The 23,932-nt window shown below is 46.9% G+C and overlaps 2 protein-coding genes across 4 annotated transcripts; one reads left to right on the plus strand and one right to left on the minus strand.

Annotated features, from left to right (window-relative positions):
• Positions 1 to 981: 981 nt before the first annotated feature.
• LOC144147254 (sulfotransferase ssu-1-like) lies at positions 982 to 8,425 on the minus strand. 3 transcript variants are annotated; one of them, XM_077679337.1, is made up of 3 exons: positions 8,309 to 8,336; positions 4,189 to 4,277; positions 982 to 2,229 (listed from the first exon to the last, which is right to left on the minus strand). In XM_077679337.1, the coding sequence occupies exon 3, from the start codon at positions 2,199 to 2,201 to the stop codon at positions 1,233 to 1,235; it is 969 nt and encodes a 322-aa protein (XP_077535463.1). In that variant the 5' UTR covers positions 2,202 to 2,229; positions 4,189 to 4,277; positions 8,309 to 8,336; the 3' UTR covers positions 982 to 1,232. The 3 variants fall into 3 exon arrangements, with proteins under 3 accessions (XP_077535463.1, XP_077535462.1, XP_077535464.1); XM_077679336.1 differs by lacking the exon at positions 4,189 to 4,277 and having other exon boundaries at positions 8,309 to 8,425; XM_077679338.1 differs by lacking the exons at positions 4,189 to 4,277; positions 8,309 to 8,336 and adding an exon at positions 6,388 to 6,409.
• A 13,811-nt stretch (positions 8,426 to 22,236) lies between these two features.
• LOC144146673 (uncharacterized) lies at positions 22,237 to 23,025 on the plus strand. The gene has a single exon (XM_077678602.1). It carries the CDS (start codon positions 22,237 to 22,239, stop codon positions 23,023 to 23,025), a length of 789 nt encoding a protein of 262 aa, XP_077534728.1.
• Positions 23,026 to 23,932: the final 907 nt, after the last annotated feature.

Below are 23,932 nucleotides of genomic sequence, written 5' to 3' on the forward strand. Positions count from 1 at the left end.
CTTAGGGTGAACAGTATCGAGCACTGAAACTGCAGCAAAGCAAAGCTTATAGCGGGTATCTGCATTTCCAGGGCGGCATTTCCTATTTGTGCCTTGACGTTATCCTTGTGATCATGCTACAAAGATGAGGGGGATGTGCTACTACTACAGCAGGAGAGAGAAACAGCTTCAGATGGAGTTAAAGAGACAAATCACATAAAGCGGTGGTTGTAAACGCCGCACATATCCGTAGGTGCGCCCGCAAAATCATGGTGAGCGTTGATTTTTTTACCCTGTATTTGATCACAATACCGAAATTTATTTTTTATAACGTTTCTGAAGCAGGTAACAGTGCAGGGCAGGCACACTGGTAAACTATGTATAGACCACTTTCACCGTGTATGCAGCTGTCACCTTTTTTTGTGATGCGGTATTTTACCAAGGCAAAGGGACTAAAAAGAACTCATGAGCTGTCATAGACTGTCTGCCATGAAATATGCGGCAATAGAGGTTTTAGAACCCTCTTGTAACCATACCTGACAAAGAGGGCGCCTACCTACGTTACACGTTGGAGAAGGATGTAAGGTTTTTTGGCTTTGGTGTTTTGGCCCGTTTTTCAGTGCCCTCCCATTTTTTTGGTGCTTGTGCCTAGGAAGTGGTTTTTTTTATCTTGCGCGAGAAAAACGCTATTGCGCGCATTCTCGACACTACACATTTGTTTGTTTTTTGATGAACCGGTATTTGCGAGTTTTCGCAGTGTCGTACGTTTCCTTTTTTTCTTGTATTATTAGTTATTGTCCACCAAGATGACGAAAGCCAGAGGTGGATATGAAGTAACTCTTGTTTCCCTTTACAATACACGTAAAGCATGGCACACTACTGTCCCCCTCAGTTATATAAACTAAAAGAATCCCGTCGCGCACAAAAGTCACGCTTCTTTGCGAAGGGCATTCAAGAAACGCTGTAAAATACGGAATACAGCTGCACCAAGTATTCATAACATTCACTGAGCAGTACACTACATTTTATTACAAAGCTCATGACCGTCCAAACATATACACGATCTCTCAATAATATTGCATACTTGATAAGTCTATTAGGTAAAAATAAAAGAAGACTTAATAGTTTTATGAAAGCCAAGATCATCCTCCAAAAAACAAGTCGTTCATTCGGTGGGTCCCTGCAACACAACTTGACATTATTCTAACACAAATTACATTGTATTGGTACAGCATTAGAGTAGGCCGTTTTTCTCAGGACGAATTTCGGCATATAGCCTTGGCTTCTTCGCGCATATCTTGCCACAGTTCCATAAACGCAGCGTTGTCGCCTTCGTCCTGTATCTTCTTCTCGAAACGAGCGAGCAGGGCCGGGGTGAAGAGCTCCTTCCAACCCCCCACTTTGCATTTCTGGACCAAGGCGTACTTCGTTTCGTTCCCCTCGTAACCGTGCTTGCATGTCACCCTGTTTCGCTCGAACAAGTCATCCCAACCTTCTGATCCCAGATCATCATTGCGCTTAAAATCAAACACGATCACGTTCCTCATGTGCTCGGGCTTCGACCATTTCAGAACGTTCTCGAGCTTTTGTTCGTCGTCTTCAAGAGCTTTGCCATACTTCTCGCCTATAAAGTGTGCGAGTTTGAGCACCATGCCTCTCTTGTCCTTCAGCAATTCCTCGTAAGTCATAAAGAACACGTTGGGCTCATCCTTCAGGTCGTATCCCAGTGACATGTGGTCAAAATAACTGCCGTAGCCGACTTCGCCTGCGAGGAAGGCGTCGACGAACTCTTCGAACGTGGCATCCTGAAAGTGGTAGACGCTCATGTTGGTGATCATTTGGAACTGCGACACGCAACAGTCCCACGGGTTGCGAGCCACGAAGACGTACTTGGCCGCCGGGTTCATCGTCTCTCGGAACAGCGGTCGGTGCGTGTACAGGGTCCTCACGGGTAGAGTCGGCGTCCAGTCCCCGGACTGCATGTACTCGACGACGCGCGTGTTGCTTGTAAAGTCGCTGTAAGTTTCGATGCGCTCGCCTCCTTTGAGGATCAGTTGCGTGATGTACTGGACCAAGTGCGTTCCGCACTTTGGGTGCGTGCTTTGCATCAGGTCTCCGTCGGCGGCCCGAAAGGAGCGGTTCTTCCTGTAGGTCGCTGGGTCTAGCCATGGACAGACGAGCTCTCCATCGATCATTTGTCGGTACGGCCTTCTAGCTGTCATGTCTGCCGAAGTGAGAGGTCTGTGTTTCCTGGAACAACAGAAGAAATTGTTTGTTGGGCTCATTGTTTACGAGAATAATACGCGATGATGAGTTTACGAGATTATTTTGAGCTACTTCTGAATACAATTTTCGGGGCCCGGTTTTGTCCGCTGTATTCACAACTTTAGTACACCAAAGGTAACTCCAGCAAATATAGAACACTCATTTAGCATACAGCATTCAACCGTAAGAAATATCAAGGGATTATTCTGGTAGCTTGACCCCACCAAAAGGAGTTTGTTAAGAGACTGATGAGGACATACGTGACAACCTGGCTATTGTAGGTGAGCGCGACCACGGGCGGCGCTGCGATGCGCGTCTCCGTAACATCGGCTTAGGGATTCTCGTATTTGTCGTCTGCTTCACTCCGGCTCTCTTCGCCCTGCGGCTTCTTTACGCTCCTTTGAATTTTGCTGCTTGTAGGCACCAGATTTTGTGTGTGCGTAACTTTTTATTCTAATAAAAGACAAAATCGCAGCCACTAGCCCAAGGCGTGATTTAAAGTATACGAAAGGAACATTGCCGCCATGGCCTCATTCCTTGCGAAGCCGGTCTAGTGCGCAGCGTGAAGAGTCGGCGCTAGGCGTTAGCTTCTGCATTCGTAATTTTTCGAACAAAGAGGACAGCCAGCTGCTAATAACCGACAACAGGGAAAATGCAAGACTAAAACAAATTCCAGGCCTTCGGGGTTGTGAGCTTTGGCAGAAGACATTACGATTCTTGGTAATTATATGTAAGGTAAAACATTTTTTTCCATCTTGCCGAACTCTCGAAAGTATTGTATCACATCACTTAACGTCGTCAAGGCATGAAAGTATGCCGGAACGCACTATGGGCCGCAAACCAAGAAATGTTGAGTTCCATATATCCTACTGCGTGTATGGGCGCGTTCTCGTTTAATACCAGGCTTCTAACCAGTATGGAGGCTTACTGAGCAAATCGAGTCACGCCAACGGTAAACATACAGTAACACTATGTTCAGACCTGGAGGAATATTTCGGTACATTTTTCACAGCCGTACCTTTCCAATATTCAGATATGCGTTATTGTAAAACTGCATTTAAGAGGCCCAGGAGGAAGAACAGAAGGAGGGAAAAACTTTATTTAGCAGTAAAATCGAGCTGGTTAGTGGGCGGGGTCCTCAGCCCAAAACAAGAGAGTAAGAGTAATTTTCCTAACAGCATAGAACACCATCCTTAATAAACCAGGATTTGTTCTTTACGCCTGGAGTAGTTGAAAAACAATAAAGAGCTGTTTGGACATAGTCATCTGTTTCGATTCTTTTTATACTGGAAGGCGGCACGTATACTATTAGTAATTGCGTTCGTTATCGAGTATACCAAGCCTTCAACACCGTAATCATGTCATAAATGTTAGGGTTCAGAGTCAGTTCGTTATGATAACGATGGTTACGATGTAAATTCGTTGCATAAAAGTCACCTTCGAGTGTCTGTGCCGTTTCGCGGTGGTGCAGCACAGACCATATTGAATTTACATGTGAATAAACAACGCACGCTGCGGATATGCACCTTCTTGCACGCAGCCATAACGAAATCCAATTTGTGAAGAAGGTAGTGTATGTTTTGCAGCCTGAAAAAAATATTCACACGAACATTGCGAGCTGTCAAAAATAACCAAAACTCGTAATAAGACGGTTGTGATGGTGCAGAAAAACTATAGCCTTGGGAACAAAAAAAAAATATTCACCTGATACCAGTCAACAACAACGAAATAAATAGACGACAGCCGCTTTATTTCCTGCTGTGCGATGCGTGTGTACGGGCCTGCTGCTTGGTGCGTAGCATTAGGCTGTTGAGTCTTCACAAAAGCATCTCAAAAATACTATAGGGAAGCCTACGCTTTTTGAATACCTATCGAGGAGCTCTGAGCATTGAACCTCAGAAATAAGCTAGAACGGACGAGTTGAGTTACACATAATAAACTGACCAATGCTCCGAAGAAAGTTGTTCTCTCTCTCCTCGTGTGTTGCAAACTTGTGGTGGATACAGCTTCAAATTTTTCAGAGGTGTCAGAAGCTGGAAAATATAACTGAATTACTGGTAATGCGCTGTTTAATGCACTAAAGCATCAAAGCTCTACCACAGACACTGCTGCTGTGAGCACTTATAAACTGCTCACAAGCGGAGTGTAGCAGACGACAGCGGCGCGAGTCCCTAAGCGAATGCCAGAACCAGGGGGCGTCACTCAAATATCTCACCGCCAATAGTAAATAGGCGTTGTGCACTGTATATGAGAAAAAAACATCTGTCGTTGATATTGAGCGACCTAAAGTTTCTCCTTCCCTCAGTTTGAACCAACTAGCCCGAAAAATGTTAATGCTGTCTATGTCTTTTCGTCTGTCCACATGCTTTGCGAGACATTTTAACGCCGAGGCGACGTTCATAAACACTCCGGGGATTGTTCGAGTAAATGCGTTCTGTGTTCTTTGTGACGATTTACAAGAAGTGGCAGGTCTGAAGAGTGACGAGCGGGTAAGGCGAGGAGGGGGAGGGAGAATAGGGGGGACCTGCCTGGATTTGTTAACCGGGCTCTTAGCACCGTTACTCCGGCACCGTGTTCTTTGCACGTGCCGCGGCTGACCACACATGTTATCCTCTCGCGCTGGGGGCACACCCTCTCCCTTCGGCCGCCTGTCCACCCCGGCGCTTCGTAGGTTGATATAAAATGGCGTACCTTACACTAAATCAATGGCTTCTAATCAATGAATTTGCTTCGAGAAGTGAAGCCAACTTTTATCACCAGGATTGCACCGACATCCTGAGATCAGTGTAAGCTTCATCTTTGTAAGTTGACTTGTCGGCTTTCCCATGGTGTTACACACCGAAGCCGACTAAAGACGAAGAAAAAATTGGCTCCAATCCACGCTGTGAAGGTGGCTGGAAAGCAAAGCTGTAAACTACACCCACAACAATTTCCGATGCGACGTCCCGTGAATTCACAGACGTGGCTCTACAAAGAGTGAAAAGAACGATTATGTGAGCCGTTACTAGGAATTCGCGGTGCCGGCGTCCCGAACGCAGCAGCGTTGGCCATGGCCGGGCTAGAGCGGTAGACGCCGCAGTCGCATCCCGGCCGTGAGTCGGCAGAAAGAAAACGGATTGGGGCGTATTTCGAAGGGTGAGACAGCGGAACCGAGCCATCCTGATGTGCTAGGTAGGGGCTACCCCACCGCGTGACGCAAGCGTAGACACCGAAACAATGCGGCTTGTGAGCTTAGTGATTCCCATTTATAGGGATTTAAACTAGTTAGTTTAGTAAGTTTGAGAATTGCGAGAAAGCTGAGGGAATTTCTATTATCGTTCTTTATCGTAACCAGTTGCTCCTTTCGCCTTTTGTAATACCTCTTAAAACACAAATTGGTATTCATCAATTTAGAAAACGGAATTCCATTCGTCGCAAGCTGTGCGCGAAAGGTAGCGTTTCTCTAGCGGCCAGATGTCTGTATGTGGTCTCTACGTTTCGTTTTCCCGCCCTGAAAACCAATCTTTAACGTATGTTTGCCATACGACCACTTAATTCAGTCGGGTGCGGGTTACACTGGAGGTGTTGTCGAAGAAGTTAATGAAGCCGTGCGAAGGAGCGCGCAATGGAGGCGAAGCTGCGCCAAACCAGGCCCAAAACAACCGTCGCTAAAGCAGACCACAGAGCCGTACCACCGACGCGCCCGCCGGCGAGCAGGCGCCTCCGCGCGGGGAACACTGGGTAAATTCGCCGCGCCATCTATAGTGTGCTCCGTGAGCGAACCCCCGTTGGGACTTAGGAGCACCGACAAGTGGGCAAGTTGGTATGGAGACATACTAAATAAAAGCGCAGAAAAACGCGGGACAAAGAGAAGAACTACACAGGACGAGCCCCGTTGGGAGTTTATTTTCCCGCACGCCGCGAAAGAACCGTTGAGTGGTAGAGGTAGACAGCTTTTTCTTTAAAAATAGCGAATGTTGCGATATGAGACCACCAACAGCGATCAATACACGGACTCTAAATGTGAAGCGCTGTGACCGCCGGACCCCGAATACTGAAGAGGGAAAACTCTGGACGCCTTCGTGGATGCCATCGCGCTGAACGCTTACCCGGAGCGCCAAAATGGTTTGAGGGGGAGTTTGTGAGAAACCAATTCAACCTCACCTGGGCGATGTTTCGTCCTCTGTGGCTTCCCGGGGTTCTCAGTCCCGTTACTACGGCAACCTACAACCAGCTTCGCACGTCATCCAGCTTCACTGAGCGGAAAGACAGTGGTTGTTTTCATGTAGCAGTGTTCTTTTAAACAACGGAGCTGTTTAAGCTCGAGTTCAATCCATTCCTGGCGACGCGGAAAACTCGGCGCAGCAAAGTGGAGGAGAAAAAATGATCAGCCAATAACTCGGAGGGAAAGTGACGAGGAGGCAAGAAGCTGACCAGCAGGTGTCCACGCCTGATGAAAAAAAAAAAAAAAAAACGCTTCTCAGGACTAGCGGACTAGGATGTCCACCCACCGCCTACGGTCTCCACTACATGCACTATTCAAAAAATGTTTTTCAATCCAATACAATCTCAGGCTCCCCGGGTAATAAAAGAGGCGTCTGTCTGATTGCGTTATCATCGCATTCGGCACGCTCAGCGTTTCTTTTGGGTTCTTGCGTGGGCGTTCTTTTGACTTCGGCTGAGTTGAGCTGCCCTTTGGCTTCCGACTTCGGCAGTTTTGAATTTGGACCTCCAGAGGGTGAAGTGCGGACTGCCATTTCCCTCAGTTTGCATGTTGAAAGCTTGGCTTTTTAAGCATCTGTCACTTAGGAAAGGGGTAGGCCTAAAAAAAGCCAATTTAAAGCTAGCGTGGACTACCAGATCCGCTGTTTCCGCAGTCTTCGCCTCTCACTTGCGCAGGTGGCCGAATGTCTGACTAATTGATTGATTGCGGGGTTTAATGCACCGAAGCTGCTACTGGGCTATGCGGCGCGTTGTAGTTGAGGGCCCCAGAATGACCTTTACCACCAGGGGATAATTAACGTACCCCGCAGTATCTACATCTAGGTGTTTTCGCTTTTCACCTGCATCAGAAAAGCAGCCACGGCGGCCGGGACCGAACCCGCGTCCTTGGTCTTAGCAGCACAACGTCTCTTCTTTATGGGGCAATACGTCAGTGCATATATATTACATTCCTCAGCCGGTACACAAGAAAATTCAAGCTCATGGAAGAAGCAAGCGAAGAGCAGGCACTTGAAACATCTCGCGGCCACAACAAGAGTAGGAAGGGGCCTTGGGTGACAACCACCCCACAAATGCTGGACAAATGTGTGCGGAAAGGTGTGCTCGTAATAGTGGGAGCTATAGTGCGTTCTTTCCCTACGACGCGCGCTGGTGACAGAAGGAAGAGAGTAATGGTCGCTCGTCTAAACAGTGCGAGTGCAAAAACAGAGATGGCGGGAGCTCAGGCCCCGTCGCGATGAGCTCGTTGCGAAACGGGAACAGAGGCAAATTGCTTTGCGGCCGCTTAAACACATGGCTCTCGCTTGATTGAAGGATTTTTTTATGCTGAATAAACTGTTAAATTTCCAATTTGCCCAATTTTATTAAAACGCGAAGATGTCCTCAGTACTCCGTGATAATTCGGGCTTTCACGGCTCGTAAACACGTTGTTAAGAATAGGGTGATGCCTTTCTTTAATCTCCGGGGCAGAACACAGCACTATAACTGGTGAATGACCTCACGGCATTATTGTGTCTAGCATTAAGTACAGCGCGGGTTTATGCCATCCATTTAAATATGGCTATTGCTGTTTCATAGCTTTTGCTTCCGGTCATGTCTGACTAGGCAGGAACGTTCAGTCGAGGAGGCGTGTACACAGGCATTACAAATGGTCTAACGGGCGCATGAATCGCTCAGACGGGTTTTCCAGTTCCAGCCTAAAGAAATTAGCTCTACTGTAAGAATCGGCAAGAATAGAATAATACGTTCGAAATAAATGAGCACAGCGTGAAATAAATGAGCGACCACCGATAGCTACAAATACAACCTGATGCACTCTATGAAAGCTGGGAAGTTGGGCATTATACATGGCAGTATTGCTCACCCGTTGTCTAGGCGTCCGAAGCACCCAAAGCTGAGGAGTGTTTTCCAAGCCGTAGGCGCTTTTATGTTAACACAATTGGAGCCGCCCCCTCCAAACAGCGTTAGCGGCCAGCTATCTGTGAGATGAATGACCGATTTCAAAACCTGCTGCGCTTTTCCTCCGTGTCTGGATATCGTATGCGGCTTTGGAGATTAAAAACTGCGGTTTTTGGTACTATATGCATCGACGAATTGGCATATCCAGAAATGTGGGACACAAAACAATGACGCCCCTGAAGGCCACGACGCGAAGCACGTGGGTTTGCAATGGGAAGAGGCTGTTTTTTTATTTAATTAAAAATCCAGGGCATAAATTGAATTTGTGAGGACGGGGAACGCTTCCAGGAATCACTGCGAACATTGTAAAGGCCACAGCACATGGGAGCGTATGAAAGCAGCTAAAATGTGGGATCAATTTCAGCCGCCTTTCAGCAACAAAAACGCGCCTAGTGACAACACAATGGCTGAAGTGCAAGTTGTGTTAACTGATATAGCTAGAACAGGGACTTGGCTTCCCTTGCGTGCAAACGACAAGTCATCACGCGGACGCTAAAGCGTTCAAAATTGATAATTTCTCAAACACAGTCACTGTTATCGCCTATCAGCTACATAAACACACTCTTCATTCAGAGCTTCTGTGCGCCGATGGCTGAGCGGTTTTGCCTCAGGCACTTCGAGTTGGTTTCATTTTGCCAGGAAGGGATGTGGATTCCGGACCTCGCAGCTCTTTGTTTTTTTGCGAATTAACTTTGGTGGTGAAAGGACGAAATTTTTTGTGATAAACGTTTGTACATCTACTGTACCTCACTCGTTTGCTTTATAAATTTTGTCCAGATATCCTTTTAAAGCCTATTTTCTCTGCATGCTTATGAGGGGTAAAAGCTCGTCGCAAAATGTTTTTAGCACAGTTTCAATGTTTTTTTTGTGCATGTTATCTTGAGGTAGCTGGCTCAGATTTGTTTATTTAATATACAGCAGTTATCAACTAAAAAGTTCTGAAATTGTAAAAAAAAATATTACTGTTGACAGAGGTCCCTGCGATACATGTGATAAATGTGCTATAGGTAGCGCCATCTACGCAGTACACGTGATCTAAAAATGTGACAGTTGAGGAAAGTTACAAGGGCGGCGCTAAACAACAACTCGTATCATGGGGGTACATGCGAGAGGGAGGATATCTCTACGTTGTTTGCATGTTGCTCTTTTTCTTTGACCATACAGACGGGAAATTATTCCCTGACGCCTGTTGTTTCATGTCCCACGTGCAGCGAAGGCGAGCATGTTTTACATCTTGGTGCTGCGATCGCAATTTTCTTTTAGAGCAGTAACCAATCATGACAGGTGACAATATTAGAGGAAAGTCATGGCTCAATATCCCTAACCACCTCCGCTAAAGGAAAAAATATTGGCCGTCATCCCGCCCTGCAAACGTGAATGTCCAGCGAAGCTGTATCAAACACCGCACATGCTGATGGGGGGTATGTTTTATTATTACTTTAGAGTAATGGTAGTGATAATCGCTTTGTGGTCGCTGTGGTAGACCGTGATTGGTTCCGCGACCATTTTTGCTACATTCTTATGCAACCAGGAAACACACGCGGGGTGAAGGAACCTGCTCGCATTGCCGCAGGCGCGGTTATAAACCATTATGCGGTTTGCACTTCACACCAGAGTTTCGAATTAGATCAAACGGCCCTGTTGAAGCAGCTGCAACCTAACCTTTACCGGGAACGCGTGCGAGGGTGTTCCCGTTGTTCACAGGACCTTATCATCCATCATATGCGGTTTGATGCTTGTTGAAACGAATTTTAAACCATCGTCGTCGTTGGACTGTGGGGTGCATATTTTTGTTTTAATTACTAGGTACGTCCATGTACCCCTCTCCAAATCCGAACTGCTTCGGCCGTGCCGGAATGGCACAATCGTATTGACGTCGGCTACATATCGCAAGGGACCAAGGTTGGAATCCGGACACGAAACCGTTTTTTTCTTCAATTCACCCACTATCATCATCATTGCCAGTTAAAGTCGGCTTTCCTGCAGTGCGTTTTGTGTTTACGCCACGACATTTTCCCGCCAACGAGAGGTATACAGCTTCGCTATAAAAAGATAGAAGGTTCGTCGAGGAAGGGCCAGACTTGCCGTGGGAGCTTGTTGGAGGTAAGCCTTTCGTTTGGATTAGATTTATTTTCAATTACGGATGCCCTGTAGCTAGTATTGCCTGCTCTGACCGTTATTTATGTAGCCTTTACGATAGCTTCGAGTTTCGCGCAGTGCTCTTTCTCCTCCTTTCCCTTTTTTTAGACACGTGCGTGAAAGTTTGTCTGGCAGTGTGCGACGTATCGTTGCCTGCGGATGGTCATGGTTCCCCCGAGTCAAGTGTTGCGTCCATGCACACCAGGCGCAATGGAAATAGCAGTTATCAAGCGGCTGGTGGTTTGTGCATACTCAAGTTCTAGTCATACAAGGGGCCGGGTTCTGTACACTTGATTTGATTGATTGTAGGGTTTAACGCGCCGACGCAACGCAGGCGATGAGGCGCGCCGTAGTGGAGGGCTCCGGATTAATTTTGACCACCTGGGGATCTTTAACGTGCGCCGAAATCTCGTACACACGGGCATTTTTGCTTTTCGCCTCCATCAGAAAAGCGACCGCCGCGGCCGGGAATCGAACCCGCGACCTCGTGCTCAGCAGCGCAACGCCCTAGCCACTGAGCCACCGCGGCGGGTGGGTTCTGTAAACTGGCGGCCGTCTTTGGGAATGACGGGTTTTGGCGTTAGAAATGCGTGTTTTTCTTGGTTCGGGAGTCCTGTGATCGTAGGCAGGCGAAAAAAAAATAGCGCCGCTCCTGACGAGGAGCAAAACGACAGCTCGAAGTGACGCGACTCTAGGCGCAAAAAAAAAATGAAAAGAAAAACAGAGAGCCATTTCGACGAGGAGGAAACGAGAAGGAACGCGACGGTGTCGCTTCGAGTCACTGTTATTTGCCGTTGTAAATGTACCCACAACAGTTTGTCTTTTATTGCTGAGTTTCTACGTGCTTTCATCTACTTTGCGCGCGAACTGAAGCTGAATTTATCGTCGGTAGACGGAAATATCGCAATCCTAAACGCTATCGGCATGCTTTCTGCTAGTGCGCGAAGATTGAAAAGCAGGCGCTGGCTGTTTAACGAAGAGCCATTACAGCTGTGCTTGAACCATGATCATCTTGTCCAAACATACTTTAGTGACAACGTGTAATTGGTCATTTCTAGAAGCAAACGCCCCATGCAAAGACAGAAAGCGCCGGACTGTTGCATGCTCCAACCCTGCCCCCCCCCCCCACTCCCACCCCCCCAGACACACTTTGATCTCAGCATATGAATGACAATCGATCACATGTTTAGTAACAGCGTAGTGCAGACAGTATGCAGAAAAAACCATTATTTTTTCGTGTTTCAAGTAAGCTCGATGAATGGGCACCCGAGTACTTCGTCCAGCCCTGTTGCAGAGTTGAGTGTGGAAGTAAGTTCCCAGTGACTATGAATAAGACCCTGTAAGCACGTGTCATTTACATGCTATTTCCGTTTTTCTTTCACTTTGGTTTAAAAATTATCAAAATCATTTTACTTTCATTTTTTTTTCAGTCACTGCAAGTTCCCCCTCAGGCTATGGTCCTGGTCGAATACTATATGCTTTAAAGAAGGGAAGATAGCAATTTGTAAACCCTGTTATTAGATGCGAGACGCATCTCTTGCTATGAGGCATGTCCCTCCTGCGTCGTCGGCGTCGCGGCGTCTGTCCGCATCCCTCCTCCGTTCATCTTTCCCACAGCTGTGCGCAACACTCTCACTCCGGCTCATTATCATAACGACAGCTGGTGTGCTTGGTTGGCGCTCGCTTCGCTGCGTTAACAGCTGCTCCGGCGCGAATGTGCGTGCATGCGCGACTCTACTCTGCTGCCTCCCCTCCTTCAAGCGCTGTGAATATAAAGCGGGTACCGCGCCGCGGCAGTTCAGCCAAGCGCTCGCTCTCGCACTTGACGTGACCTTGCTTGACTACTTCTTCGTGCTTGACTGCTTCGTGCTTGACTTGATTCTTCCGATGAAGAGGTGATGGAAGCGACATGAAAATGTAAAATTACCCTCATCGTCCCGCGTATGAGAACACCCGCATGTGATGGAAAGACATCCTACGCGTTCACAACCCGTTTCACGCGATTTAGAGTATGAACCCAATGGAAACGCCAATTGAACCCCCAGATGCGTCGCATCACACCAGGGTTCGCTCGCGGGGAGATGGGGGTAATTTTTTATGACATGGCTTGACATTTAATTCTTACAAACTGGTTCGATTTTCCACTTGCTATGGGAATCCCATTGATTTGCAATGCGTTATGCATAGAAGAAAAAGCTGACATTTTAAGGATGTGCAATGCTGTCAGGGTTTCCAGTACGGCGTGAACCTTTCCATGTGCTGGGAAAAATAAAAAAGATATTGCCGCTTTTAAGAAAGTGCAAAACAAGAGAGTTTGAGCGGAGCGGGTTTTCGGCCAGTGGAGCGCAGACGCCAGTGTGCCTGCGCAGAACGCTGAGGTCGCCAGCGGTTTCCCGGAGCGGATTTCACGTGCGCTCAACTGCGCACCCAACGGTGTTAAAGGGGTACTGACACCAATTTTCGGGGCTGATATTATTGTACAGTTCGTTTCCTTTACCCGCCAGGATACCCTGGGTAAAGTATGAACAGCATGCGTCGCGTGGAACACATCCTAAATTGATTGCAAATGTAGCGCCTACGAGACTGCTGTGCTGGAGGTTTCCACCGAAATTGACATCGTGTGACATCAGGGTGTGGTAGAGCAAACGAAGTGACGTAAATTATATATAATTGTTATTTTTGTCTCCTACCGCGACACAACACTGCAAGGAATGAAGTGTTTAACCTAATAGAAAGAAATTACGCATTTTACTTACGAAGAAAGGGAAAAAGAAATGTGCGCGTTTCCAGTATTCAGCTTTTTTAACCAAACAAAGTAGGCTAAAAAAGGACATACAAAAATAACAAAATAATTAACAGGGCAAACAAACGCCTATAAATAGAATAAAGCTTCAGGCGTAAACCTCATGCGCGGGACAATTTTTTAATGACAGTGTTTGAACAGGGGTAAAAAGAAGTATCGCGTGCCGGTCCGGCGAGTTTCTTCACATGGCAACGCATTTCTTTGTGCAAAACGTACATTTTAGCTGCGTGATAGAAACTGAGCGGGAAATAACGGTTATCGATGAAGTCGAATACACCGTAGTTTGCATCTGAGCAATCAAGGCCACACTTACGCGACCCCTTTTCCAGATTTCTTCGGGAGCTGCTTCACGCCGCATGAGCGCTGTTATGATAACCGTGAAATTAATGCGTAGCTGAAGACACACGCCAGACCCACTACTACTGGATCTCCAAGCCGTACATGATGCCATCAAAGCCGTAAGCGCACTCCCCAACATCATAGAGGCGCATATATATATATACAGACTCGCTCAGAGTCACCTCGTATCTGCCAGCAGATACACAGCCTTCGTAAGACCGCGCGTACATTGGGTGCAGGGCACGGTCAGAATAACCTGAACCAGTTAGCAGACCACATTTCCCTCTCGCCTTCCTTACCTAAAACCTCCCCGAGTCCCCTTCCTTGCGATCCCCGCTCTCGTATGAGCGTTGGTGAGGGATGTGCGGGCAGTGGAAAAACGGTGGCGGGAGAGGCGATAATGCTTCGTGGCTTGTTGATACGAGAGCAGACGATCGCGTGCCGACCGAGCACTGTGTTAGAGAGCAGAAGCGAGCCCAGCACGGCTGTTTAGTTCTCGTGCTTCTTTGTGGGCCGCCTCGTTGCCTCCCACCCCAGAGGGACCGGGGTCCAGACGATGCCGAGTGGTTGAGTATGGAGATTTTGGAGAATCTTGAGTGCTGTAGACGAAACGCTACCACGAATGAAGTTTTGAATGGCCCTCTTCGAATAAGTGATTATAATGTGTGGTGGCAGCCTGGTGATGCGGGCCAGGGCTACTGCCGCCTCTTCCGCCGTTGCGGGGTAAGATGTCCGTACGGTGAGGAAAGTGACCGGGGGAGAGCCTGCCAGCTCTCCTGTTCCTCCAGCCTTTCACCATCGGTACAAGCTGGGGAAATGTGTTTGTTGACATATGTGGCTGAACAGTGTCGCCACCGATTTGTCAGGTCAGCATTTGTATTTTCATTACCAAGGTAGAACGACCAAGTAAAATGGTGGTTTCACTGAATAAAAACTCCTATCACCATCAGATTTTGTTCACGCATAAGTTGAGTCTAAGTTTGTTATTATGTCCTCCGCATTTATATTTCCGTAAAAGAAATATTGGTGGATTACAAAACTTGCACAAAACCCCTCGGTACCAAACCCACACAAAACACATAAAAAAACCCCCGACAACTTCAAAACAGTACGCATGCGGAGAGTTTGAAAATAAAATATAGCAGATGTAGCTAAAATAAATGTAACTGCGATAGGCATGTACGAAGTAAACAACGGACAGACCAGCAACATCTGAACAAAATCAGCAAAGTAGGTCTAAATACCGTCCACAAATGAAGCAGCAGCAACCTCGAGAGTACGTCTTTAGCATACTTGAAAGAACGTCTGACATTAAGGTACAAGCAACGTTATCTCAACATCCAAAAATTTTCCCAAAAATACTGCACGTTGTATAGATGTCTAATAGAGATACTGCTGTGACATAGACGTTCGGATCTTTTTTGGGACGTTGTAGAGATGTTAGTGCTTTGCTGGGTGGTGTGTCTACCCAGCTGATAGCTGCGAATGTACGCGGCTTCCACAGCCGGCTGCCCTGTCAGAAACCAATACACTTATCCCAATTGCCGGAACTACCAGTCTAGAGGCAGACCCTTTTAAGAACACTTATACTTTCGTGGATGCTACTCGTGCAATGGAAATACAAACCAATGTCGTGTGCCTAAGCGAGCACATGAAATTCGCCGGACTGTAATGAACACCCGCTGATTTTCCTATTTTTAAGGATGTGTATACAAAAACGTAGATTATGTATATGAGAAAGCATTTGACTCATTCATAGATTATGAGAAAGCATTTGACTCGGTCGAAACCCTAGCAGTCATTCAGGCATTACGGAACCAGGGGGTAGATGAGCATTATGTAAGAATACTAGAGGATATCTACAATGGGTCCACAGCTACCATCATCCTCCATAAGGAGAGCAGTAAAATACCTATAAGGAAGTGTGTCAGACAAGGAGACAATCTCTCCAATGTTATTCACAGCATGTTTACAAGAAGTATTCAGAACGTTGGATTGGGAACAGGTGGGAGTAAGGGTTAATGGAGAATATCTCAGCAACCTCAGATTTGCTGATGACATTGCCTTGCTAAGTAACTCGGGGGGACGAATTGCAAAGCATGCGTTCCGCACTGGACGAACAGAGTAGAACCGTGGGCCTGAAAATTAATATGCAGAAAACTAAAGTAATGATCAATAACCTCGGGACAGCACAGCGGTTTGAGATAGGTGGCGAGGCAGTGGAAGTGGTAAGCGAATATATCTACTTAGGGCAAGTTGTGACCCCATATCCCAACCATGAGGCAGAGATAATTAGAAGGATCAGAATGGGGTGGGGTGCATATGGCAGGCATTCTCAGATAATGAATAGCAGCCTACCATTGTCGCTGAAGAAGAAAGCGTATGACAGCTGCATCTTACCGGTACTCACCTAAGGGGCAGAAACTTGGAGGCTCACTAAGAGGGTTCAACTTAAATTGAGAACGACTCAGCGGGAAATGGAGCGTAAAATGATAGGTGTAACATTAAGGGACAAGAAGAGAGTGGAGTGGGTCAGGAAACAAACACGTGTTAAGGACATATTAGTAGAGATTAAGAAGAAGAAATGGACGTGGGTAGGGCATGTAATGCGAAGTCAAGATAACCGCTGGTCATTAAGGGTAACAGAGTGGATCCCTAGAGAAGGCAAGCGTTGCAGGGGGCGGCAGAAAGTTAGATGGGCTGATGAGATTAAGAAGTTTGCGGTGATAAATTGTTCACAGTTGGCACAGGGCCGAGGTAATTGGAGAATAATGGGAGAGGCCTTTGCCCTGCAGTGGGCGTAGATAGGCGGATGATGATGATGATGATGATGATGATGATACAAAAACGTTTTAATAAACATACAGAACAGCAGCGAGGACAGCGGGCACCCCTGGCGTACAGAACGGCTGACCTGAACTGGAGCGCCTACGGACTTGTTGACTACCGAACTTCTACTACAGTCGCTGTACGCCATGCGTACACCATCCGTAATCATTTTTTCTTACGTTTGTGTGCTCAAGAATCATCAGTAGCAGTTCGTGGGAGCTGTCAAACGCTTTTTGTAAGTCTATTTGTACCATTGCTACCCCTTGCTTAAGGCTGCCAGGGCATTCCAGGATGCTACGAATCACGTGGGTTTGGTCGTAATAGAACTACCCGTAATGCCACATGTTTGGTGTGATCCGACTATTTGTTTCGCTACTAATTGCAACCGAGCAGCTAAGACCTTTATTACTATTTTATAGTCGACATTTGAGAGACTGATTGGACGGTACGCAGTTACATTCTAAAGTTTAATGGCATCTTCAGTCTTTGGAATGAGAACTGTGTGCGATAGAGTGAAAGATGGTGGGAGTCTGTTCCTTTCGTACGCTTCGTCGTAAACTTCACATTACACTGCGGAAAGTGTGTATTTTAAGGCCTTGTAAAAACAAGCGCCTAGGCCATCTGAGCCTGGCATTTCACGGGGGTTAAATCATCAATGGCACTCAAAATTTCATTAACGGTGATTGACATCTCAAGGATAGCCTTAATGTCGTCTCATATTGTAGGCATTAAGTTCAAGAATTCGTCTCTGAGATTATCGGCGTCCACCTTATGAACAGAGAAAACGGCTTCATAAAAATCTTTAAAAGCACCGTCTATCTGCGCGTGGTGACTCATTAGCACTCCGAGATTTTCCATTTCGACTATCCTATTTCTACAAGCCTAGCGCTTTTCTGATGCAAGCGCTCTCTTGGTGGGCGCTTCACCAATAGCAACTTTTCCGCCCTTGCTCTCACCAGGGCACCATGGTATTTATTCCAGTCTATAACTTCAAGCTCCGGCCTAACCCTTTTAATCTCTTCCTCATTCGAACCTGGCGACTGGCATTTTTCATTTGTAAGCGACGCGAGGTTTTTACGCAGAAGTTGTTCGCTTTGCCTCTCACGATACATTAGTGAACTTGATGTTTCTATTGAACACAACTTTACTTCTTGTTGCAAAATTTCCCCTCTAGAGGACCAGCTAGTTTTTCTATCTGGTAAACGCCGTATTTTTGAATTTATTTTAGTTGTAGATTTTCGTCCTGCAATTATTTACTATTCATTTTCCAAAGACTCCAATGAGACGTGCTTGTTCTTGGCTTGCGTCCACCATGGGTAAAAGAAACCAGGCAGCGGTCGCTAAATGACAAGGGTGTCATGCAATAATCATCGCACTCAGGCAAGGGCTCGAGCGAAATCTAAGTCCGATCCTAGCGGGTGTGGCTTGTGCTTTGAAAATGGGTGAATTGCACTTGTAGTACGCCAAGCAACGCATCCCCGACATCTTCTAAACAATAGTCTGATGCTGCATCAAGCAAACGCCAAGATACTCAAGTCACAGAAGGGCGTATCGCTGGGCTTGTCGCGCGCAGAGCATACAAGGATAAAGTCTCCAAGAAAAACAACTATACGTTCAGTGTCCAGTTGTACACGGATATTAAAAAAAAAACCTTTCCTTTCGTTCGCTCGCGTCGGCGCATACACATCTACAACACGCCAATCGCGCAACAAAAATTTAAAATCGCAAGCTATTAACCGGCCTGCAAGACAAGCCGTGACAGATTCAATTGCAACGCCCAAACTCTGTTTAATTAACAGCACACATGCCCCACAAACGCCCACTGCGTGACTTACGCAAACAAGGTGGTGGGCATTGAAAGTTTGCGCCATTAGCTGCGTTTGGCCTTCTCCCTCAACTTTCGTTTCCTGAATCCCCACAATATCGAGTTCCTAATCAGCAATCAAGCGGTAAACTTGGTTACGTTGCAAGGCGTGGAACCATAGTTAGCCAGGTACGTGCTCGCTGACGTCAACTCGCGTGACATGGGAGTAGAGAATCTGCCCACCAGCCACGGAGAGCTACGATTCTGCAGAAGGTGAGGCTAGAGGTGCCGCAGTGGTCTGGTGTAGTTATTCGCACCAAAAGACGAAGGAACGAAAGTCAAGGAAGAGACGCAAACACGATATTGCAGTAACGAAGTTTTTGATAAGTAGACAGCACCACGGGGTCCTTACTTACCTCCGTGCTAGCTAGGTACGTGTGCCCCAGTGTTTATGAAAGTGATGTGTGCAAACTGTGTGCGAAGGAGAGAGCCACCGCGGATCAAATCCTGTGGGACTGTAGAGTGAACCCAAGAGAGGCAAGCATACGACCTCGCTTCCTCCGCAAATTGAGGCGGCGATGAAGACCTACGATCGAGAAGCACAGCCCCAGGCCGTCCAGCAGGTCTCGGCAGCTCTGGAAAGGCAGCGACCGAGCGAAACTGAGGGGAAGGGGGAAGAACACACAGAAAGGGGGCGGCGGCCCTCTTGGCCCGAAGGAGTAGCGAGTGAGCAAGGCCTCGAGGAGCACGACGCCCGAGATAGACGTCATGGCCGCGTCGCGGTGAAGTCCCGTCTTCCCAGTGGGGAGACATCTTAACAGACCGCAGGCCATTCAATAAAGTTGTTCTCTCTCTCTCTCTCTCTCTCTCTCTCTCTTCAAAGCACGCAAGCGGACCTAAAGGGACCGAGAAACACTTTTCTAGGAAATTACAAAAGCCCTGTATGTAGAAACACATTGCCGTTGTAATTATTGCCCTACGTTCGGTATTAGAAAACGCGTTTCCGTTGTAATTATTGCCCTACGGTCGGCATTAGGCATGTCACGAGCGATAAAAGTACTAAACGTACCCCTCCTCCACCGCCGATCGCTTCCCCCTCCCTTTTTGCTTCTGTCGAAAGAGGTGGAAACACTGGGACTGTTCGATTTACACTCTCGGACTCACCGAGGATAGTGCGCAGGTAGTCCGAAGATTCTCCATGCGATAGGAATACAAATGAAAAACGAATACCGGATTCCTTCTCGGGGAGTGCGCGGTGAGTCCGAGACGGTAAATCGAAGAGCCCCACTGTGAATAGTCACGTGGCGTCAGGACGCTCGACTTCCGGTCTGTGAATCCTACCAACGACGCCTGTGCGTTGATCCTGCTTATCTTAGGCACTATGATTCCGAACCTTAAAGAACGGTAGCACTTGCTCTGCCTACCACAACAAGTGGTTACAGTTTTCTGTAGGCTCTCGGGTTGCCGAGTTATTCAACTTTTCGTCTGCCCGCCTACAAAACCCTCGGTCGCGCCCTACTCGTAGCCGGTTTTTGGCCGGATGGTGCGGACGCTACGGTTTGGATAGTTGAGGTTTTTCTCCTTCCTAACTTACTTTATTAAACGGGCTCATGAACTGAAACCCTTCCCGTTCCACCGAGGTATAACGGGTAAATTAAATACAGTGAAAATGGTTGTTTGGATTTAAAATAAAAAAAATGTAAAAAGGTAATTAAACAAGATAATTACGAAGAAAATGACTCACTACAGAACAATGTTAAATACAAAACATCTAAAAGCTATTACTGCGTTATTTGCCGCTGACTTTGTTTCTGTGTGTGAGTGAAATTGTGACAAAATGTTTTAGGGGTTAGTATTGTTGAATATTAGCGTTAATTAGTATTGTCATTTCTTCTAAATTTTTTAATGTTTTTGTATGTTTTGTTAGCTCTGGTTTCCTCTTACCAGATAATTTCTATGGATATCAAGAAGTTGTTCCCTGTGTTTGTTTGTTATTGGGCAGTCCTATAAATACTGGTCAAAACTGTCTGCTGGTAGGTTACATTTAAATATGTCATTATTTGTAATGGTGAACGTATGAAAATAAAACGGAAATCTACCGTGTCCAGTGATAAACTGTGACGTGTAATAGTTGGTGGGAAAGTGGTCCGGAATTTTGGGAATTTTCTTTATCCAGTGGAATGTGTAGCTTTCATTGCCTTCTTGTTGCCACTCAACATTTCAATGTTTTCTTAGGTTAATATTGAGCTGTTTTTTGATAAAATTGTAGTGAAATAGGCCAGTCAATTTTTTCGCCATATTTGCAGCTTTTTTAGCCATTTCATCAGCTATTTCGTTACCGACATTGCCACTGTGACCTTTAATGTAAGTTAATGTTATTTTGATCTGTTTTGCTATTTTGTTTAGCATTTCTTTATTTTTAAAGATATGCGGGTTCCGATTATTTGGATTGCTAATCGCTTTTAGGGTTGATAGGCTATCAGTATACAACTGTACGTTACCTTCTTTGAAGCTAGTTTGGAGGTATTCAAGTGCTTTTAAAATCGCGATTCCTTCTGCCTCAAAGTTATTGCTGTACTCCGGAAGTTTGTATTGTTTGGTTTCTACTATTTTGCGAGATTTGTCTAGAATTATAAAAGCTGCTACTATGTCGTTTTTATCTTGGGAGCCGTCTGTAAATACTGCAAAATCTGTCTGCGAAATTGGTTGGGTAAGATAGGTAAAAGATATCTTATCTGCTGGATGCAGCTGCCATATATCTACTTTGTTACTTATTTGGTCTCTCGTAAAAGAGCGCTTTTTCCAGGTGAAATTTTTCCGGCAAAAAGTACGTTAAATGCTTCGATTTCTTTTTCGATCGTAGATGAATTGGTGGGACATTAGCTATGATATTTAAGGCCGGATTGGATACTGTTTTAAATGCTTTGGTAACTTTATGAGGCTTGTTCTTTGAATACTCCTTAGTTTTTTTCTGATTGGTACCTGTTTTTTATACCAAATTGGAGCGGCATAAACTATGATTGTTTCTATAGCTCTGATATAAATTTGTTGTAGGGGCTTGCTGGTAAGCCCCCAGTTGTACATATGCTGTAAATTTTCCTAGGCTGTTTAATATTTGGTTTACATTTTCCTTTACATAGTTAACTTACTGTCGGGGGCGGCGGAAGGGTGTTGAAACCTTTTTCAACCATTTATTGATTACTTTTTTTTTCGACTTTTGGATTGCTCCGCCGGCTTTGCCGGCTGGGCTTGCGACGAGGACGGTTTGTTTACGTTGCAAATGCGCGTATAACTTCGCGAAAATGCGTTTGCCGAATTGATTAAGTGTTCAAACTATCGGAGCAACCTCGCGATCAAGGGATTATAACCTTTAATAGGCCAGTATATCGCAGACATTTTAAAAGATAGAAGTCCCTGCCAGAAGCAAGAAAAAAATGTTGGAATCGTCGACTCCGAGAGTCCGATGAGTGGCACCCAAACGATCTTTCGGCAGAGCGTGCCTCGTTTTCACATTACGCCAGTCGCTGACTTTGGAAACAACGACACAGCGTGGGTAATTCATGTCTGTCCAGCGGACGCGGAGCGCTGGTTTCGGAACTTCGCTGCTGAATCGGAGACGGCGCGGCGGCAAGCGGCGGTCGGAAGGAAAACCCGCACCCGAATAGAGACCGAAAACGCACCATCGTGACGTCGCGTGCGGCGTGACGTCGTTAGAAAACGAACAACACTGGGCCTCTTCGATTTACCAGTCTCGGATAGTCCGCCGTGAGTCCGAACACTTCCTGTTTGGATAGGAAGTGACGTCACAGTGACGTAAGCTGGCAGTTTTTGCGGCGAAGTTCTGCGCTCTCTGCCAGGCGGCGCCCGGCAAAAAACGAGAGGCGGGAAAAATCGTCTGCTGCATCGTCTGCCCTCGAACATGTCGGCGGAAGATGTTCGCGCTCTTGGCGCTGTGCTTGAATTGCTGGAATCTGAGAGTTCAGATTCCGATGGAAGTGACTGCGACAGCGACGACGAATGTTCCGCCGACCTCTACGTTGCGCTCCTGATTTTGACGAAGCTGGTGAGGGAGGAGCGGCACCGAGTGCCCCTGTACGTTGAGCGGGTCGTCTCCACGTACTTGGAGTTTGAATTCCGCAAGATGTTCAGGCTCTCACGGTCCACGGTCGCTCAGCTTGGTGCTGAATTTGAGACTTCTGCATTCTACCCTGCTGGGCACCATGGACGAAGAAAAATGAGCTCCGAGAAGACCCTGCTCATCGCCCTCACGTACATCGGTACGCAGAGTGCGATGTACCGGATTGCGGACAAATTCGACGTCGCCGAATCCAGCGTGCACCTTGCCATCAACCGGGTGTTGGCATTCTTGTATTCCATCAGCGCCCGAGAGATCCGGTGGCCGGACGCCGGCGAGCGCGGAAGGATGAAGCGGACGTTTTCGTCACTCGGTAGTCGTGGTGCCCTGCCGGAAGTCATTGGGGCCGTCGATGGATGCCACATCCGCATTTCCAGGCCATCGGAGTCGGAGGAGAGCTATTATAACAGGAAGAAGTTCCACTCGATCGTCCTGCAGGGCATCAGTGACGCGGACATGTTGTTCACGGATGTGTTCGCCGGGTTTCCGGGTAGTGCCCACGACCCCCGTGTGTTGCGGGAAAGCTTCTTCTTCCAGAACGCGGCGTCCAAGTGCGAAGGTAAGGACTGGTGACCTAATAACTGCAAACTGTCTGCCGCAAATACAGAGGCATACGTAGGTAAATTGTGAAATGCTGATTAATAATTCCATGTAAGCCATCTCGCTGTTTTGGGCCGATGCCGTATCGGTGATAATGTGCACCTCTCGTTGGGCCAGATGGTCTGCCACGAATGCCGAACTTAATCCCTTTTGAAGTGCAAAAGCTCGACGAAAGGTAATGATAGAGAAATGGTAGTGAGGTATGCACATATTTACCCATTAAAGTATGTGCTACAGCAGCACTTCTATAAATTTGGTTGAATTCTGGATGGAGGCGCAGGCAAATTTGCAATGTGTAAAAATTAATTTGCCAACAATGCAGTTCCACTTGTTGCAGCAAAAGTTCCTTCGGGTAGATTTTTGTGCAGATAATCTTTATACTAAAATACAAAGAGCATTTCATTTTCTTCCTCTACGCACGTACGATTCATAAAAATATTGCCCTTGTTTGTATTATTTTTTCTATAGCAAGCTTCCCACATAGACATTTGCAGGTGGGTACCTCCTTGGGTTCTCTGCCTACCCGCTGCAACCTTGGCTGCTGACCCCCTACAAGCAGGCTACAGGAAGGTGGCAGCCACACATGCAGGCCTTCAACAGTGCCCACAATCGGCAGCGAGTGGTAATTGAGGGCGCCTTTGGATTGCTGAAGGGCCGTTTCCGACGCCTTCTGCACATTGACGTCCTAACAATTCCACAAGCTGTCGATACCATGTTGGGAGCCTGTGTCCTGCACAACATCGCACAGAGGGCTTCCGACCAGCTCAACGACGACGAAGCTCTCCCCGACAGTGGAACAGATGTGTCACCTCCTGATCCTTTGCAGGGACACGACACACCTGCCCCAGCAACTGCCTTGCGGGACGCAGTTGCCCTAAGC

This window comes from Haemaphysalis longicornis, unplaced genomic scaffold, assembly GCF_048455015.1.
Source record: "Haemaphysalis longicornis isolate Haplotype H1 unplaced genomic scaffold, Haemaphysalis longicornis Haplotype H1 scaffold_7, whole genome shotgun sequence".
NCBI lineage: Eukaryota > Metazoa > Arthropoda > Arachnida > Ixodida > Ixodidae > Haemaphysalis > Haemaphysalis longicornis.